The sequence below is a fragment of the Balaenoptera musculus genome, chromosome 9 (genome assembly GCF_009873245.2).
Source record: "Balaenoptera musculus isolate JJ_BM4_2016_0621 chromosome 9, mBalMus1.pri.v3, whole genome shotgun sequence".
NCBI lineage: Eukaryota > Metazoa > Chordata > Mammalia > Artiodactyla > Balaenopteridae > Balaenoptera > Balaenoptera musculus.
The window spans coordinates 6,873,004-6,891,480 of NC_045793.1; the positions used below are offsets into that span (position 1 = coordinate 6,873,004).

An 18,477-nucleotide genomic window follows, 5' to 3' on the forward strand; every position below is an offset into this window, starting at 1 on the left:
CAATCTTCTTGTGCAGTTTTTACAAAAGGTACTTTCTGTCCCTGGACTTTTGACTTACTCATCTGTAAGAGTTAATAATTTTCTAGTTATAGTCGGCCTTCCGTATCCGCAGGTTCCACATCTGTGATTTCAATCAACAGCAGACTGAAAATATTCAGGGGGAAAAAAAAACTCCAGAAAGTTCCAAAAAAGCAAAATTTGAATTTTCCCAGGCACAGGGAACTATGTACATAGCATTTACACTGTATTATTATAAGTAATCTAGAGGTGATTTAAAGTATACAAGAGGACATGAGTGTGTAGGTTATATGCAAATACAATGCCATTTTATATATAAGGGACTCCAGAATCCAAAGATTTTGTTATCCACGGGGGGGCGGGGGGGGGGAGTGTGGGGGTGTTACTGGAAACAATCCCCAGAGGATACTGAGGGACAACTGGGTTTTTGCAGGACCCTAATTGGTTCTATCCTCTACAGAAGCATTTGTAAAGTGTAAAACCCTGCCCAGAGGCCGGAAATCACTAGGCCATCAACTCTTTAAATAAAGAGTCTCATTCATCTTATTTTCTGAGTACCTAGTGGGAGTTCAACCAAGACTTGTGGAATTCCAACATTGTAGTTCCACATCTGCCACTGGCTATGAGTGGGAAAGTCATTTCCACTCTCTGGGCCTGTTTCTTCCTTCCACAGAGTGAAAGACTTCCTCCAGATTGACCTTTCATGACCAAGGGTAACTTCAAGCGTGGAAACAATGAAGCACACCTGGGATCCTATTTCCATTAAGCGAAAAAAGGGGAGGCCGCACGTGTGCGTTTGCAAATGCACAGGAAAAATGTCTGGGAGGCCACCCTCAAACTCTTTACAGGATGCAAAGAGAAAAGCCATGGGGTCGGGGGAGTGGGGGAAATAAAGAACTTTTACATTAAAAAATAAATCTAAATTATGTCTGCATTGTTTAATTTTGACAAGATAATTTAATACTTTTGTGATTACAAAAGGAGGAGAAACAAAAACAAAAACCAAACCTGGACTCTTCTAAAGAGTCCAGCTCCCGTCAGCAAAGGGCTGACCCCTCCAACGGGGCAGTCCCTCCTTCAAGACTGCTGTCAGCATGTGCCCTGCTGAGCAAGGACTTGGGACCCACTTGGCCCCCTGAGAGACTTGGGGAGGAACCATGGGCAAGTTCACTCTGTTCTTGCTTTACCAGCCCCTTCAAGGCCACTTCCATGGCTTTCCCTGAACTTTGGTCCTCTCCTCACCATCTCTGCCCAAAAGCAGCGGACAGCATAGCATTAGAGGACCCAATGCCGGGCATTTCCTTTACAAGTAATGATTTTTCGAAAAGTCAGGAACCCTGATCAGATTCCCTCTCCTTCACCCTTCCCCTCCCCCATCCTAACCCTAGCTACCTGAGGACCTGTCCTCTGTTCCCTGCCCATCATCCCCAGATATCTAGCTACTTTCCTGGTCACCTAGCAAAAAGCACTGCTCCCGTCCCTTGAAGCCCTGAGCTCCCTTAGAGAGACATATTTAAGTGAGGCTTTCTGGAGACAATGCTCCCAGGCCCTGAGAGAGAATTTGCCATCAGCTACACAGGTTCTGAAGTGGCCTCAACCCCATAAAGCAACATAAAGGTTTGAAGGTGACTGCTTCCATCCTACACACTTGGAACCCCACCAACCCCTCATCCATCTCTCTCCACTCACGATTTGTGTACAGGTATAAGTCCTCCCAGACTTAGGCCTCTTAGGGGTAAGACTGAGTCTTATTTTTGTAAACCCCAAGTTTCCATCACATCAAGCACACAGTAGGCATTTAATACTTGTCTTCACCAAAAGCAGCAGCACTGCAATCGCCCAATAAACATGCAGCAGTGGTCAAGAGCATGGGTTTTGGGTTGAACACACCCGGGTTTGTATTGCCTCTGGTGATTACCAGTTATATGACCTTGAGCAAATGTTTTCATCTGTAAAAAAAGAGTACCTGCCGAACTCTAAGTTGTTAGATAATTTAGGTAAACTTCTTTGCAAGGTGCCATCATATTAACAAATTGTGGTTGCACCAGGCTCTATGCTAGGTGCTGGAAATCTATGCAGAAACTACTAAGACAGACAGGAAAAGGGCCTATTGATACCTGTCAAAAATAGGCACTCAAATGCATATGAAGCAACCAGTGCAGGGAAGCGTACATGTCTGCTACAGATACGAGAACCGTAGCAGGCCAGCCAGGGAGGCACGGTAGGACAGAATCAAGTCAGACGTTTTCTCCCTGACAACTGACCTCCAGCAAGGCTGACTTGACCCCTAGAGAGGAAACCCCACTTGCTGAGTGTGCCTGACCCCACCCCGGGGAAGCACAGGCAGGGTGCAGAGAAGCTTGACAAGCCAGCCATTCGGCCTGTCACTCACCCCAACGCCCAACCCCTTCGGAGCAGAGCCGCTGCCCCTCCCTCCAACTCCACAGCTCCCCAGGACAAAGGGACACTCCTCAGCCACCAGTTCTAAAACCAGATCTTTATTCTCTAGTTTGAAAAGGAGGGTAAGTGGTTGTGTGTTTAGTTCCAGAGAACAAGGCCCAACAGTAGAAATTACAGGGAAGCAGACTTCATTCATTATAAGGAAGAATCTCTAACAATCAGAATTATTCTACAATAGAACCAGGGCCTGGGGGTGGGGGGAAACTCCCTGTCACCTAAGTATTCAAGCAGAGGCTGGGCATCCAGACGCTAGAAATGCTGAACTCACCCCCATTTCCCATCAGCTGGCCCTCCGTCATCAATGGGGCAGTCCTCCCCACTGCATGCTGAGTTCTGAAGGGAGTGAAGGCAGGCTGCGGTGTTCAGACAAAAGCCCTGACGCAGGGCGGCTGACAGCCAGGGGATGCCCTAAGCACTGGGAGGCCGGTGGGTAAAGCAAGTCAGGCAGATGGGGAAATGCCCAGGGCGGGGGACTGGATCTTCTGGGAGGAAGGGGAGCCAAGAACTAACAGTAGATGGGTCTCTCCAAATCTGGGTGCCTGTGCAGGGGCAGGACGGAGGGGATGCGGTGAGGCAGGCGAGAGCAGCTCGGCTTCGCCTCCCAGTACTGGAAAAGGCCCAGGTGCCGACCGAGGCCGGCAGGTTCTCCCAGGTGTATCCATCTGGTCCACTTTTCCTCCCGGGCGCTCATTCACTAAGGACTGAACCACACGTACTTCCAGAAAACGAGCTGAAGGAACTCACAGCAAGAGACAGAGACATTAAGGCGTTACCACCAGAGGAGAGGGGTCTTCCTGTCCACTGGCGGCCCCTCCGGCCGGAGGGCTCTAAGGGGTGGGTGGAGCTGCTATTGCTACTTTTCCAGGGCGCAGGGCAGTCAGGGCCGAACCTTAGCAAACACCAGCTGGAGGCCGGGGTCCCTGCTCTGCAAGTGGACTCCCTGACTGCAGGGGCTGGGGACCCCCCTCTCTAACGGGGCAGGCTCACCCCTCCTCTCCCCTCCCTGCCTACAAGCAGTAGCACAGGGCACAGTGTGAACGACGTCCAGGCCCGACCTCCCTCGGCCCCCGCCGCCCCTGCCCCCTCAGACATCATGCTTCTTCTGATGGGCCAGGAGCTTCTCCTCGTCGTCAAAGGTCTGGCCACAGATGGCGCAGCAGAAGGCGCCGTCCCGGATGTGGCTCTTGCGGTGGGTGATGAGGTTGGACTTCTGACTGAAGCTGCGGTCACAGTCGGGGCAGGCGTAGGGGCGCTCGCCCGTGTGGATGCGCCGATGCGACACCAGGTTGGACTTCTGGCTGAAGGCTTTGCCGCAGTCAGGGCAGACGTAGGGCTTCTCGCCGGTGTGGATGCGCCGGTGGGCGGCCAGGTAGGGCTTGTGGCGGAAAGCTTTCCCGCAGTCCGGGCAGACGAAGGGCCGCTCCGGCGCGTGGTCGCGCCGGTGGGCGGCCAGGTGGCTCCCCTGGGAGAAGCGGCGCCCGCACTCCTCGCAGGCAAAGGGCCGCTCGCCTGAGTGGACCCGGGAGTGGGCCACCAGGTGGGTCTTCTTGCCGAAGTTCTTCCCGCACTCGGCGCAGGTGAAGGGCCGCTCGCCCGTGTGCTGCCGCTGGTGGGCCCGCAGGAAGCGCTCCAGCCGGAAGCTCCGCCCACAGTCCTCGCAGCTGTAGAGAGAGGGCGGGGCCTCCGCCTGGTGGCCGGGGGTCTCCCCTGGGGCCTCCAAAGGCTCCGGGGCCGGCTTCAGCGGGGGCTCCGGGGCGGGCTCTGACGAGGGCTCCGGGGGGCCGGCGGGACGCTGGGGGCTCCCCGAGCGGGGGGCACCCTGGGCAGACCCTTCGGAGCGCTTGTGGATCTTGCTGTGCGACAGCAGGTTGGGTTTGTGGCGGAAGCGGCGGCCGCACTCGGTGCACGGGTAGGGCTTCTCGCCCGTGTGGATGCGCCGGTGCGAGGTCAGGTAGGGCTTATTGGTGAAGCGCTTCCCGCACTCGGGGCACTGATGGGGCCGCTCGCCTGTGTGCACGCGGCGGTGGGCGATCAGGTTGGGCTTGTGGCGGAAGCGCTTCCCGCAGCAGGTACACTGGAAGGGGCGGTCGACGGCGTCTCCCCCGGGCCGGGGCGCGGTCACCGCCGGCCGGCCCCGAGGCCGAGGCCCGAGGGCCTTGGCCGCCGCTTCCTCCAGGGCTTCGGCCACGTGAACCCGCTTGTGAGCAACCAGCTGGTCCCACTGGGCGAAGCTGCGGCCACAGTTGCCGCATATGAAGGGCCGAGCCTCGGGCACCGGGGGGTGGCAGCGCCGCAAATGGACCCGCAGCTGCTTTCTCCGCCAGAAGCGTCTCTCGCAGTCGGGACAGGCGATGGGCCGCTTTGCCGCCGAGTGGGCCAGCAGGTGCAGAGCCAGGGCCACCCAGCCTCGGAAGCTCTGCCCGCAGAGGTGGCAGGCAAAGCCCAGGTCTGGGGTGGCGGCGGCATGGACCTGGCAGTGCAGTGCCAAGAAAGGGGCGTGGCGGAAGCGACGGCCACACTCGGGACAGGGCAGGGGCAGCCGGGCCTGGCAGCGCCGGGCATGAAGCCAGAGGGCCACCCAGCCCGGGAAGTGCCTTCGACAGTGGGCACAACGATGGGCCCGACCGAGGGCCTGGCTGCCCGACTGGGCCACAGCAGTGCCTTGTGACCTCAACCCTTGGGGCTCCTTCTCCAGGGTCTGGGGCGACTCCTGGGAGGGCCCAGAAAGGAGTCGGGGCTGGGCGGGGCCCATGGCCATGGGGCCCCTGCAGCGACGTTCCAGCATCGGTTCTTCCTCTGCTGGGGGTGGAAAGGCACAGTCACTCTACAGAGCCACACAGCCTGCCCCCAGCTCCTCCCCTGCAGACCCCAGGCCCAAGAGGAGCTCACCCCTCTCCACTCCTAGAGCCCTGGAATCTAGACTACTAGACTACTCTTCTATTTCCTTGTATTATATGATTTAAATCTTGGACTTACAGATACCATTTCAAGTATATCTGTCGTTAATTAAGTCTTTACTGACCCTGGAAACTACCAGAAGGAAGAACCCTGACACTCCTTGGAATCCCCCTCAGCCCGTGTCTGGCATGGAGTAGACACTCCAGTGCTGGCTGTATGAACATTCCTGCCTTAGGACGGACCAGAAAACGCAGTCATCTCTCCCTACAGCGCTTTACGCTTTTCCAAGTATTTCCCTTCTGCCCTCTCCTTGTTTCTACTATTTCCTGTTGCCGTATCTGAGCTTCACAGCAACTCAGTGAGGCTGGACCCGAGATATTAAGCTCCCTGTTTCATAGATGGAGCAACGGTGAGGCATAACAGGGTGATGGGACTTGCCCGAGGGCACAGAGTAAACCAACAGCAGAAGCAAGACTAGGAGACAAGTCTTCTAAACTCCCAGGCCAGTGTTCTTTCCTCTAAAATACCTGGGTTTGTAAAGATCTCACAGAAAGAAATTCCTGTGGCCTCTAATTCCTATGATACTCTCCTGGGCTCTAATCTAATCCAATCTTGGGGAAGGCACTTTGGCCTCCCTAACCTCGGTCTCTCACGAGAGCAGCCTGGAGCGCCAGTGAAAACGGCCCTTCTCAGGACCGGGAGGGAAGCACCGGATGCTACTGCCGGCCCAGCATGATGCCAGGCCACTGCTTGCCCAGACTGTGCCCACATTCTCCCCGCCTGCCCTCCTCCAACCCCCCCACACAATTAGGCCGCTGCAGGAAGGAGAGCGCTCTTGAATCCCAGGAACACCCACAGCCTGCTGCCCTCGGGGGCGCTCCTGTCTCTGCCTCCCTCGGGTGATAGGGATTATTGGGGCAAGAAAAGGGGAGGAAGGAAGAGACTGTAATCTCTGGCCCCCACCGGTCCGGCCCCAACCCCGTCAGGGGCTGCCCCACATTCAGCTCTTCCAGAGCCTGGGAGCGCAGATTCGTGCAGGGTGGAGCGACAGTTAGACTCCTCGGGACCTTCACTGCCTGCTCACAAGTTCCAGACACATCCTCCTGGTGTCCGCAGAGCCTGTGCTCCTCTCCAGCAGCACAGACATGACTCATTCCCAGCGGTCAGAATGAGCACAGGGAAGACTCCCAGGATGTGAGAACGCGACCCCTTCCCCACGGGCGCCCTCCTTCCACCAGGATGGGGAGGCCGGAGCACGGGGGCCATGGAATGGTTCGAGAACCCAACAAAGAAGGCCACACTCTACCCTGGAGGCTGTGGAGCTGGAGATGAGGCTCTTTCCAGCTCCTCCCGGGGATGTGCCTGCGGCTGGAGCGCCTGCTTCCGCCCACACTCTGGTAGTCCCCAGACGTCAGAGAAAACTGCAGCAATAAAGACACCCCTACCCCCATGGCAGAGCTCAGACCTCTGAGGGCAGAGAGGCCAGCCTTACCTGTGGGGAGGGGAGAGAAAACGTGCGTGAGGCTGGGAGCTCCCCTAGGGCAGTCATCTTTGTGTCCTCGCCAGCCACCCCTCCCCCACCCCTGCCCCACACCCCGCCTGGAAGAGTGACCTTAATGGATACTGGATTAATAAATGGACGTGCTCCCTTCACCAAGGAAGCACAGGGCCGCGTTTGGGGGTCACTTCCTCCACTGCTAAGGTCACAGCATGAATTGTCCAGGCCGATGGCGAAAAGGCCGGCCTATGGCAGGAACTCTGGAATCCCTGCTGGCTCCCCTCCCCCCACCCTCCTCCCAGCAGGAATTCCAGGTCTGTTTCCCAGGGGGCTGCGCAAGCGAGCTCGTGTGACCAGGACTCAGTCAGAATCCGCTGGCGCGTGCTGGGTGGCAAAGGGCCGTGGAGACCCCACACCCCCCTTCTGTATTCGCGCGTGTTCCCCCCGTCCACGTTCGCGGACACACGGCTCCGCGCTCCCCGAGGGAGCCCTTTCCGGTCCCCACGCAGAGCGCAGCTCGCGGAGCCTGTGCGCAGGTGCGCGGACTCGACCCCCCATTCGGTCCAGCAGTGTGCACCCCCCCCACCAAACAGCGCGCACTCGGTCACGCGCCTGGCAGGTAGGGCCGCCCCGCCACGGGCCCGCGTGGAACCCCGCGTCCTGCCCGGGTCGAACCTCTCTGGCGGGGAGCGCGGAGGCGCGTCGCGCGTCCATGAGGCCGGAAAGCCGGCGCCGGCGGCCGCGCTCCCCACCCCGCCGCGGCGACAGCAGCAGGTTCGAGTTCACCACTGCCAGGCCCGTGCCCAGCCCCCCCGCCGGTTCCCAGCGCCACGTGACTACAGGAGCTGCCGAGGGTCAGTCGCGGGCTCGGGCCGGCGGTCGCGGCCGGAGGGCGGGGCGGGCAGCGGGGCCGGCCGCGCGGGATCCCTCCCCCGCCCCCAGCGCCCCCTCGCGGCCCGGGCCGGGGCCGGGGGCGGGCGCCGCCGGCCCGACTCCGTTGCCTTGGCGACCACAGCCCGGATTTTCCGGGATGGGCCCGGCTCCAGTTTCCCGACCCTTTGTCCCTACGGAGGACGCACGTCCCTGGGCGACCGCGTGGTCAGCCTGCGGTCACTCGGCTAGACCCGGCTTCGCTGGCCTAAGCGCTCCTAGCTGGCCCGAGCCTTCGAGAGGGCGCCCCCCGCCCCCGCGCCGCCCCGTCCTCTTCTCCAGCCACCTCGACCTTTGGCCGCGCCGCGGAACCTGATACCGCAGGGGCTGAGCCTGGCGGGAGGCGCGGCTGACCCGAAAGTCTGCCTTCAGGGTTGTTCAAAGCTGGAGAAAGGAAAGGCCCGATCGGGTGAACTTTGAAACGGGAATGCCCTCGCTTCCAGAAATTAGCGGAGCTCAGGCGTCCCGGCTTCCGCGGCCGCGGGGCGCGGGGCCGGGGCCGGGGCCGGGGCGCAGGGCGGTCCTCGTCCCCTGGGCGTTTCGCTTGGAAACGCACCGCAGCCGGTTGGCGAGTGCGGAGTCAGGTGCGAGTCTTGCGTCCGTGACTCACCGGCTAGCAGGTGGCCTTGGCTTTCCGCACGAAACACTTCCTGGATTTTCCAGGCTTGTACGGTCTCACGTACTTTTATGGTTTTCAACACAGGCAACTTTCTAATTATACAATTATTTTTAAAACACAAAATCTGTTGCATTAATAGGAAATGAAATACAAAACTCTCATACTTTACCTCTTGGAGTCAATTACATTTAATATCTTAGTATGTATTATCGGGCTTTTTTTTTTTTTTAATGCTTATCTTTGCTTGTTTGACGTTATTGGGATAATGCCTTACAAAGATGTATTCTGCCTTTTTCACTGAACAATATTGTGAATTTTCTGCCGTTTTATTAGATGTTCTTTTATAACATGATTCTTAATCGCAGCATAAATGCACATAAATTTTCTACTTTTCTATATCACTGTAGATTCATGATACAGGAGCTGCCGAGGGTCAGTCGGCATATGCTTTTATTGCATATACTTGATTTAAAAATTCTGGAAGTGGGGAACTGATAGGTCAAAGGCAAAGTATATTTTTCAAATGTTTAACTATCTTCGAGGAGAATTTATTGGTTTTCTTTTGAGAAATGCCCCTTTTTCCATATCCTTGAAAACACAGGCTATTTTTTCAAATTTAATTTAAAGTTGTTATTTCTCATTGTTTTGAATGTTGTTTCTTTACTAGTTAACTGGCTTGTTTTTTCACATAGTTATTTATTAACTGTTTGTATTTTCTCTTTTGTGAATTTGCTTTTGTCCCTTTGCCTACTTTTCTATTTGTGCATTTTAAAAAGTTGGGAAATTGACTCCTGCGTATATATCCGAAGAAAATGAAAACATTAATTCAAAAAGATACATGCACCCCAATGTTCATAGCAGCATTATTGACAATAGCCAAGATACAGAAGCATCCTAAGTGTCCATCAACAGACAAATGGATAAAGAAGTTGTGGTGTACATATACAGTGGAATACTACTCAGCCATAAAAGAATGAAATGTTGCCATTTGCAACATTGTGAATGGAGCTGGAGGATGTTATGCTTAGTGAAATAAATCAAACAGAGAAAGACAAATACTGTATGTTATCACTTATATGTCAAATCTAAAAAAATAAAACAAACTAGTGAATATAACAAAAAAGGAACAGACTCACAGATATAGAGAACAAACTAGTGGTTACCAGCAGGCAGAGGGAAGGAGGGAAGGCAAGATAGGAGTAGGGGTTTAAGAGGTATAAACTACAAGAGGTATAAACTAAATAAGCTACAAGGATACATTGTACAGCACAGAGAATATAGCCAATATTTTATAATAACTATAAATGGAGTATAATCTATAAAAATTTTGAATCACTGTGCTGTACACTTGAAACTAATATGATATTGTAAATCAACAATACCTCAAAAAAAGTTGGGAAATTGGTTTTACGATATTCCACATTGTTTGGGGGGCACTCCTTATACAGTAAAAAGCCTTTTATCGTTTCTGCCTTTGGTATTATGTTTACAGCAGCCACACCATCCCTCCCCAAATTAAATTTTATGTTTGTATTTTTGTCAAAGAAAGTAAGTTTTAATATCTAGCAGTGTAAGTACTCCCCCTATACACAGATTCCTTTTTTTCCCCACAACTTTCTTGGCTAAAATCACTCTTTTATTGCCTCTCGCCTTCTGAGATGGCCCACACTCTGTCTGTGAAGTATGTTTCTCTCTAAATAAATCCACTTCTTACCTAAATAATAAAAATAAAAAATAAAATCACTCATTAATCTTCCAAATGAACTTTAGAATTTCTTGTCAATATTTTAAAATGTTTCTTGTCATTATTTAAAAAATCCACTTGAAGAGATTTAAGATTCATGTCCCTCCGTTTGTTCGGGTCTTATTTTACCTCTCACAGTCAAGTTTTCTTATTTGTGGATTAAAGAGTATAACTTTTGTACTTTTCCTATAATAAAATTTACAAGTATGAACAAAACTGTCAGATACTTTGTCAGAGTTTTAAGGTTCAGAAGATATGGTAGACTGTATATTGTAGCATGTAGGTCAAGTTTGGTGGTTACAGAAGAATGCGTTTTCCTATGAGTGCAATCAGAAGATATTCGAGTTTTTACCTAAATACTTAGTAATAATAGTTAATATTTAGGGAGTCCTTATTTTCTGTCAGACATGGTGATAAACTTTTCACATATGTATCTCATTTAATCCACTTAACAACCCTAGGAAACATACTTTTCTAGTCCTCATTTTACAAATCAAACAACTGAGACTCAGAGATGTTAAGAAATTTGCCCAACGCCACACAGCTGGATCATGGCTGATAGGAACCTGGCCTCACTTTTCACCACTAAAGTTGTGTGTCTGGGAAAAGCACCAAGTGCTGAGCCCAGCACAGAGTAATTGTGAAATACCTCTTAGTTCATGGGTAAATGTGGCACATCAGTGCTACTTGATATAATACGTTCCGGCAAGAACCCTCCAGGGGAATTCCTTCACAGACTCACAAAGTGCCTTCATCTGTCTGTCATCGGTCTCTCTGAGCAGAAAGGCTCTTCCCTTAAACAACGCCTTAACTACTCCCCAGTCCCCAGTCCCCAGCCCCCACTAGAAGTGTCCTCTTGCCCAGTTAGGAGTTATCCACCTGCTGTACCTTCCTCTTTTGGCAAAGACAAAGGACACTAAGTATAGAACGACGGGGCCTTCACTCTGCAGAGAGAAAATGCAAAGGAGCGGTGAGGGATTCCTGAGCCTTTATGCCAGTCAGAAATTCTAGGCCTTGGTATTCAGGACTTCACCCCTCAATACGCCTTAGAGAGGGATGGTGCCGTGACCGGCCAAACGATCAAATGGCCGAGCCCGATGGAGATTGCCTCAGCCTTGACGCACCTGCAAGAAAAAGATAGGGCTGTACAGGATCAGGGGCCCACTGGACAGAGAAACTTGAGAGGGGCCCTGGGACGGTCCCTCTTCCCCTCCAGCGGTGCCTGACCCCCCACTACTGGATTAGATGGCAAAGTAGGTGGGCTTGCCAGGGGATGAGGGGAACGATGTCTCCAGAAATCCTCTGTGAAGATGTTACTGAACCAAACTTGGGTCCACTCGCCTGCTCAAAAAACCCAAACTCCCCGATGGGTTTTAGCAAAGCTTTTTTTTTTTTTTTTTTAATTTTGGCCACACCTCGGGGCATGTGGTACTTTCCTGATCAGGGATGAAACCCGTGCCCCCTGCAGTGGAAGCACAGATTCTCAACCACTGGACTGCCAGCAAAGCATTTTTAGAGGCCAGGTGAGGGAGGGGGCTCGCAGGGTGTGTGATCAGCTGTGCACAAGTCTCTGGTTGATGGTGGTTAGCAGGACGGTGTCACAGGGGTTAACATGATCAATCGTCAGGCTCCAGCAGGCCTGGGGGCTACGTGCTCATGGTCATCAAGTAGTTAAATGCTTGCATTTGGTGGGGATTTTAGCTTCTGTAAAGCAACTCAGGAAATGTGCATCAGATGCTGTTATCTAGGTACTTCAGAGAGGAGCTAAAGCAGAGAGTCTGGGGGAGGGGTGTGTCCCAGGAAGGCCCCAGAGGGTCCTGCTCAGTTCCAAAGCACCCAGGTATTGGTTTGCAGTAGCCCTGTATCTACAAGAGGGAAAACTGCATCTATCTCACAGATACCCTGTGCCTGTCCTACAGGACTCACTCATAACACCAACAAATACTTAATCAGTGCCCACCATCTGCTGCTGTGCCAGCTGCTGGGCCTGACCGCGAGCCCAACAGAAATGGTGCTGTTTCTCCGCAGTGTGGGAGTGTATTGAGAGGAACTGGTTTAGCGGTGGGGGTATCTCTTGGGTTAGTGCTTTGTATGAAACAAAACCAAATGCTTGTTGCTAATTTCTGAATGGATGACTAGGGGAGTGAGAGAGAAGAGAGGAAATCTTCCCTCCAGAGGGATCCGCTGTATTACTCCCTCCGGCTTCAGACGGCATCCCCAAGGCGGGTTTGGAAACTCGCACAGAGTCATTCCCAGCGGTGGCGGACAGTGTGGGGAGGGGGCAGGAAGCACACGTACGCTGACCTTGGCGGGGCCGCGTCTGCAGGGAGAGCCTCGCGCGGGTGCTGTCACCCGTAGGTGCTCACGCAGCCTCGACCCCGGGAGCCCCCCCAGCTGCCCACCTGGAGAGAAAGCCCGACTGTCCAAGGCCGGCATCCTGGGTGAAAGGAGCCTTGCTGGGTCCTGTGGAAACTCTTCAGGAAGAGATCAAAGTGCTCCTCCTTCTGCAGTCCCAAAAACGTCCTTAAATGCAGGAACGTGGCCTGCAGGATGCAGGCAACAGCGGACACTGTAAAGAAGCCTTAGATGGAGATCAAATGTCATCCCCCCAACTCTGCTGCACGAGACACTTCTGTTGTGTATCTAGTTCCAGGAGTCCGTTTTTTTTGTTTTTCTTTTTTTTGCTTTTTTATACATTTATTTGTTTTATTTTTATTCATTTTTGGCTGCGTTGGGTCTTTGTTGCGGTGCGCGGGCTTCTCATTGCGGTGGCTACTCTTGTTGAGGAGCACGGGTTCTAGGCGCGCGGGCTTCAGTAGTTGTGGCTCACGGGCTCAGTAGTTGTGGCTCGCGGGCTCTAGAGCACAGGCTCAGTAGTTGTGGCGCACGGGCTTAGTTGCTCCGCGGCATGTGGGATCTTCCTGGACCAGGGCACAAACCGTGTCCCCTGCATTGGCAGGCGGATTCTTAACCACTGTGCCACCAGGGAAGCCCCCAGGAGTCCGTTTTTTTTGAAAGAAAAACATAGTTGGTCAAAAGGAAACCAGGTTTCCTGCAGCGAGAGCCTCTCCTGCCACCCGCTGCTCCTGCCCCCCTCTGGCCGCCCCGGCGCCTGGCCTCCCGGACCATTTGATCCTTTTAAACGGAGATCAGGTTGCTCACTCCACATTTTGACGACATAGCAAAGGGCTGCCTCGGCCTCTAAGGTTCCGCCTGGTCTGACCGCCTGCCAGCCCCTCGGCGCAGCCACAGAAGCTCCGTCCCACCGCAGGGCCTTTGGAGTTGCTGTTTCATCCGCCTGGGATGCCCTCCCTCCTGCCCTTTGTAGGCGGCACTCCTTCACGTTGTTCCGATTTGGGCTCAAGTATCCTCTCCTCAAAACGTGCGCCCCGATGACCCTCTCTCTCCTCCGTACTCCCACCCGGATGAGGACGTCCCTGTGGCCACTGGGACAAATGGCCCCAAACTCAGTAGCTTAAGACAACGCACATTTATTCTCTTATGGTTCTGGATGTCAGAAGCCCCAAATCAGTTTCACTGGGTGGACGTCAAAGTGTCAGCAAGGCCATGTTCCCTGCAGAGGCTCTAAAGGAGAAACTGTTGGCCTGCCTTTTCCAGCTTCTAGAGCTGCCTCGTGTGTATTCTGTGTCTCAGGGCCCCTTCCTCCGTCCTCAAAGCCAGGAGGGTAGCATCTTGCTTCAGTTATCACATCTGTCTCTGCTGTAGTCAAATCTCCCTCTGCCTTCCTCTTATGAGGACACCTCTGATTACATTTGGGGCCACCCAGATAATCCAGGATAATTGTAAGGGAAGATACAAGTTAAAACCAAGAAAAGTAAGTTTTAATTCTCCCTGGTACAAAAAGGGAAAAACTCTCCCCTCCCATCCCTAAGAGCATTTTCTTTAGAAAACTTCTGATTGGAAGTTCTTTCTCTGCCCCTTTGAGGTGTATGTAAATCTTTTTAAAGCTCACTAAGCCTCTTGCCGGCTTTATAACCCAGGACCGTCTTTCTCCAGGACCTGGGAGCCATTTCTCCGAAATGCAAACATCAAGGAAACAGTGGCCAGTGTCCCCTGCCCATGGGAGGTGGGAGCCTGACTCTCCAGCAGCACCGGGCTCCGGGCTGCAAACCTCCTTCTGTCACCAAGATACAAGCAGTGGATGTTTCCTTTGCACAAAGGCAATTAGCTATCACGTGTGGCCACCCAATTCCAGGCGAATTTAGGGTGAACTCTGTGTAACAAATGGTCAAGTCCTCTTACCCGAAGACTGGCTATGCTTTCCCTGGAGAACACGTGTGCAGTGGGGTCACATCTGCTGGGCTATAAAATAGGGTGAGGACTTCCCTGGTGGCGAAGTGGTTAAGAATCCGCCTGCCAATGCAGGGGACACGGGTTCGAGCCCTGGTCCAGGAAGATCCCACATGCCACGGAGCAACTAAGCCCGTGCGCCACAACTACTGACCCTACACTCTAGGGCCCAGGAGCCACAACTACTGAGCCCGTGTGCCACAACTACTGAAGCTCACGTGCCTAGAGCCCGCGCTCCGCAACAAGAGAAGCCACCGCAATGAGAAGCCCATGCACCGCAACGAAGAGTAACCCCTGCTCTCTGCAACTAGAGAAAGCCCACGCGCAAAAACGAAGACCCAACGCAGCCAAAAAAAAAAATTAGGGTGAAATTTCTTTCTGCCTTTGCCGTCTCTTAGTGCATTGCCTGTGACGTGCATCTCTTTCTGGCACAGTGCTTATCCAATAATATAACTGTTTTCTTTCTCTTCTACCTTTGTGCAGGGCTTTTCTGGGTAGGCAGGAGATTTTCTTTTCAATTTTATTTCCCCGACATAATCTCCCCATCTCAAAATTCTTAGGTTAATCACATCTGCAGTCCTTTTTGCCATATAAGGGAACATTCACAGGTTCCAGGGATTAGGGCCTGAGCAGGGACTAAGGCCTGGACGGGGATTAGAGCCATTATTCAGCCCACCACCCACTCCTACCCTGTCACCTTCTAGCCCCCCTACTCAACTTTATTGCTCTTCGTAAGTCTTATCACCTAACTGAAATTATTTGGATGTGTATTCAGTTAGATGGTTTTTGTCTAGTTACCCAGCACAATGTAAGCCACGTGAAGGCAGGGATTGAACTGTCTTTTTTAACCACCGCATAGCCCGCCCCTAGAAAGGTGCCAGCCCCTGGCAGGAACTCCATGAGTGTTTGTGGACCAAATGAAAGAGGAAATATGAGCTCTTGATCCCATGGTGAAGCGAGTTGGATTAGACCACTCGGAGCAGCTGAAAGAGCAGCCCCAGCCAATTGTCAGCCAGTGAACTTCAAACCTTCTCCCTTGGCTACTGCTTGTTAAGCAGGCGATGGAGTCAGACAGAACTTTTAGTGAGACAGAAAAAAACACTTTCCTTACAGAAAAATTCCAATCAGTATGTGAGTGAGTCAAAGAACAAGGAACCTGGGAGAAAACTTCAGTCCGTAGCTCTCCCACTGGAAGGGCTCTGATTGTAGGCAGCAGTGCCTTGAACATATTCCTTTATCTGGAACATTATTCCAGAGTAACTGGAGGGTAGGAATCCTTAGGGAACCTCTGGCTCTGAGGGGGACTGACATGGCCCGTCACACGTTCAGCAGCGGCGAGGGTGCCCCACGCTCTGGAGACCACGATTACCACCAATTAGGGATTTGGTCTCAGGACCACACATTGCCAGGAGAAGCTGCCACAAATCATCTTGGTGTCTCAGCCAAGAGAGAAAGTAGTCGCTTTCCCCTAGAAATCGACATTTTTACCCTTTCAAGGTCAAATCTCATCTATGTCTTTTGTGCTCCAGACTGGCATCAGGCTGTCTCTTCTTCAACTAAATTCAAAAGATGGATTTAGAGGCCAGTGTGTATCCGTTCTTGGTTTAAAATCTACTAAAAGCCAAGCTTGATTTGGAAACACAAGACGATTCTAAACAGAATATCTGTGAAGCCTGGGATTTAGCAGAAGCAGGTGTATTTTCAAGTGTTTTGTTTCCTGTGAGTGCCATGGGCTGCTGTTTGTGAACTCCATCTGTACCTGTTTACCAAATAACAAAAATGCTGCCTCTAACCTTAGCTCATTCCTACCCAGACTCCTCTTGAAAAAAACCACTCGAGGTAGTTGGAGGAATGAGAGTGTAAACCTGGCTTCAACTTGATGCCTCCTGGTCAGCTCCAAGGTCAAATCTGGGTCACAGTTAGATTTGGTGCCTCCGGAGTTGGCCAGTGAAGTCTCTGATGTTCTCAGAACTGGTTTGCCTTCGCTGTCTTAAAACATGAGAAGAGAGTTTCCCCTTACAAGGATTTAAGGTTTATTTTGGGGGTGTTATTAGAAATTAAAATAATATAGCATGTTTAACTACTGCACAGTAACATTCTATTAAATTACTACATCCAACAAATAATATACCAAGTAAAATTCATTTTAAAAAAGAACACTTGAAAAGTATTTAATTTCAGGGATTCCCTGGCTGTCCAGTGGTTAGGGCTCCGCGCTTCCACTGGCTGAGGCCCAGGTTCAATCCCTGGTCGGGGGGACTAACATCCCCAAGCCACGCGGCACGGCCAAAAACAAAAAAAACAAAACAAAAAAAAACTGTTTAATTTCATAGTATCTAAACTACCCTACGTGCCTTCCACTGGCTGAGATGCGGCTTATTATCCCTGCTGTGTGCTGGTTTACGGTCATAACAAACATGCATATGATATATGAATACAAAACCACTGCAACAAATTGGCATGATTTATGGGTCAGATGGAGTTAAGAGAAGTTCTTAGGATTAAATCAGGGACCAAAAAGTGATGATAGGCTACCGCAAGTATGTAAGAAAAATAGTTCCACAGCTTTGTTATTTAAAAAAAATAGGGAATTGTTAAGGGCAAAGACCTAGCTTGTGCTCACCATCGCCATCTAGTGGTAGATCATGGAGTGACGTCTAATGGGCTCCTTGGCACCTGTTGGACATTCAGCTTGATATTTACCTTCCGATCACTTTGATTTAGGAAAATATTTTGCACTCATGAAGCGTCTTTTTAAATGTATTTGATAAAGGTGCAAGTTCCTTTTATTAGTTTTCTGAATTTCCTTTAAAGACTCATCATAATGGTATGTTACATTAATGGTAAAGTGCATCCACTGATTAAAATGCAAGTTTCATTTCCGGCCACATTAAAACGTTAAAAACGGCATCCTGATTTCTTATCCTTTCCTTGGAGCTAACTAAGATTCATATGTTTATTCTCAAGAAGGCAATTTTTATTTTTTCAGCTTAGCACTAGCCATCCTAGCTTTGTTCTTTTGATCACAAAGCACCTGATTATCGTGTCACAGACAAAAACCTGCCTCTTCAAATAATCAGGTTGAGTGCATAGCACCAAGTCTTAGGACTTGGACTCTGCTGGACACCAGAGGCTTTGCTCTGTAAAAATGGAATCAGGTGAGGGCAATGGCCCAAATGAGAGCAGAAGGGCAAAGTCCAAGTCCCCATGCTAATGATGGCTCTCAGCCCCCTGACCCCACTTGGCACCCAGAACACAACCAGCCTAGCACTACTCACAAGCAAAAGCTCACAGGACTCTTGGGAAAATTGGACGGCTACGAAGAAAAGACCTATGGGTAATACCAACACTGGGGATCATTCAAACAATAACAAAAAATCAGGCTTATTACCTGATCACCCTACAATGCAGCCCACCAGCTGACAGGGCCCCAAACTTTCCACAAAACTTTCAGTTGGGCATTTGAGGAATGCTTCCGACACGAAAGACCAAAACCATGAACTGAAATAAGGAGCAGACAGAACTTTTTAAAAGAAATCCCATAATTACAGCATGGTATTTTTAAATAGGAAAGGCCTTTTGACACTAAAAAACACAACTGAAATTTTAATTTAAAAGTTCAATAAAAGGCATGAAAGATAAGGTCAAGAATATCACATTACTAAAATCAGAAATGAAAGTGGAGACATTACTACTGATCTGACAGAAATCAAAAGTATTATGAGAGTACTATGAACAATTGTATGCCAACAAATTGGATAACAGATGAAACGGACAAATTTCTAGAAACATAAAACCTACCAAGAGTAAATCACAAAGAAATAGAAAATCTGAATAAACCTATAACTGGCAAGGAGATTGAGTCAGTAATCAAAAATATCCCAGCGAAGAAAAGCCCAGGACCAGATGGCTTCACTGGTGAATTTTATCAAACATTTTAAAGAAGTAATATGTATTATTCTCAAACTTTTCCAAAATATTGAAGAGGAGGGAACACTT

At 51.1% G+C, this 18,477-nt stretch overlaps 1 protein-coding gene and 1 long non-coding RNA gene across 10 annotated transcripts; both read right to left on the minus strand.

Moving 5' to 3' along the window:
• Positions 1 to 2,500: 2,500 nt before the first annotated feature.
• REPIN1 (replication initiator 1) lies at positions 2,501 to 8,983 on the minus strand. Of its 9 annotated transcripts, none has more exons than XM_036863995.1 (3): positions 8,159 to 8,983; positions 6,683 to 6,868; positions 2,501 to 5,277 (listed from the first exon to the last, which is right to left on the minus strand). In XM_036863995.1, exons 2-3 carry the CDS (start codon positions 6,825 to 6,827, stop codon positions 3,563 to 3,565), a joined length of 1,860 nt encoding a protein of 619 aa, XP_036719890.1. In that variant the 5' UTR covers positions 6,828 to 6,868; positions 8,159 to 8,983; the 3' UTR covers positions 2,501 to 3,562. The 9 variants fall into 9 exon arrangements, with proteins under 9 accessions (XP_036719890.1, XP_036719886.1, XP_036719885.1 ...); XM_036863991.1 differs by lacking the exon at positions 8,159 to 8,983 and adding an exon at positions 7,550 to 7,706 and having other exon boundaries at positions 2,501 to 5,274; positions 6,683 to 6,797; XM_036863990.1 differs by lacking the exon at positions 8,159 to 8,983 and adding an exon at positions 7,550 to 7,706 and having other exon boundaries at positions 6,683 to 6,797.
• Positions 8,984 to 11,668: 2,685 nt separating this feature from the next.
• Positions 11,669 to 17,973, minus strand: LOC118901000. Its single transcript, XR_005021264.1, has 4 exons — positions 17,870 to 17,973; positions 16,272 to 16,467; positions 12,570 to 12,710; positions 11,669 to 11,871 (listed from the first exon to the last, which is right to left on the minus strand). It is a non-coding gene; the product is annotated as an uncharacterized LOC118901000 (long non-coding RNA).
• Positions 17,974 to 18,477: the final 504 nt, after the last annotated feature.

What these genes read in the sequence shown, in the direction of transcription:
- REPIN1 (XM_036863990.1), bottom strand. Translation starts at nt 7,588, where the DNA reads ATGGACGCGCGACGCGCCTCCGCGCTCCCCGCCAGAGAG. An exon ending in CCGCGCTCCCCGCCAGAGAG is followed by an intron (nt 6,798 to 7,549) that starts GTTCGACCCGGG and finishes TTATTGCTGCAG; the next exon opens with TTTTCTCTGACGTCTGGGGA. An exon ending in CCAGCTCCACAGCCTCCAGG is followed by an intron (nt 5,278 to 6,682) that starts GTAGAGTGTGGC and finishes TTCCACCCCCAG; the next exon opens with CAGAGGAAGAACCGATGCTG.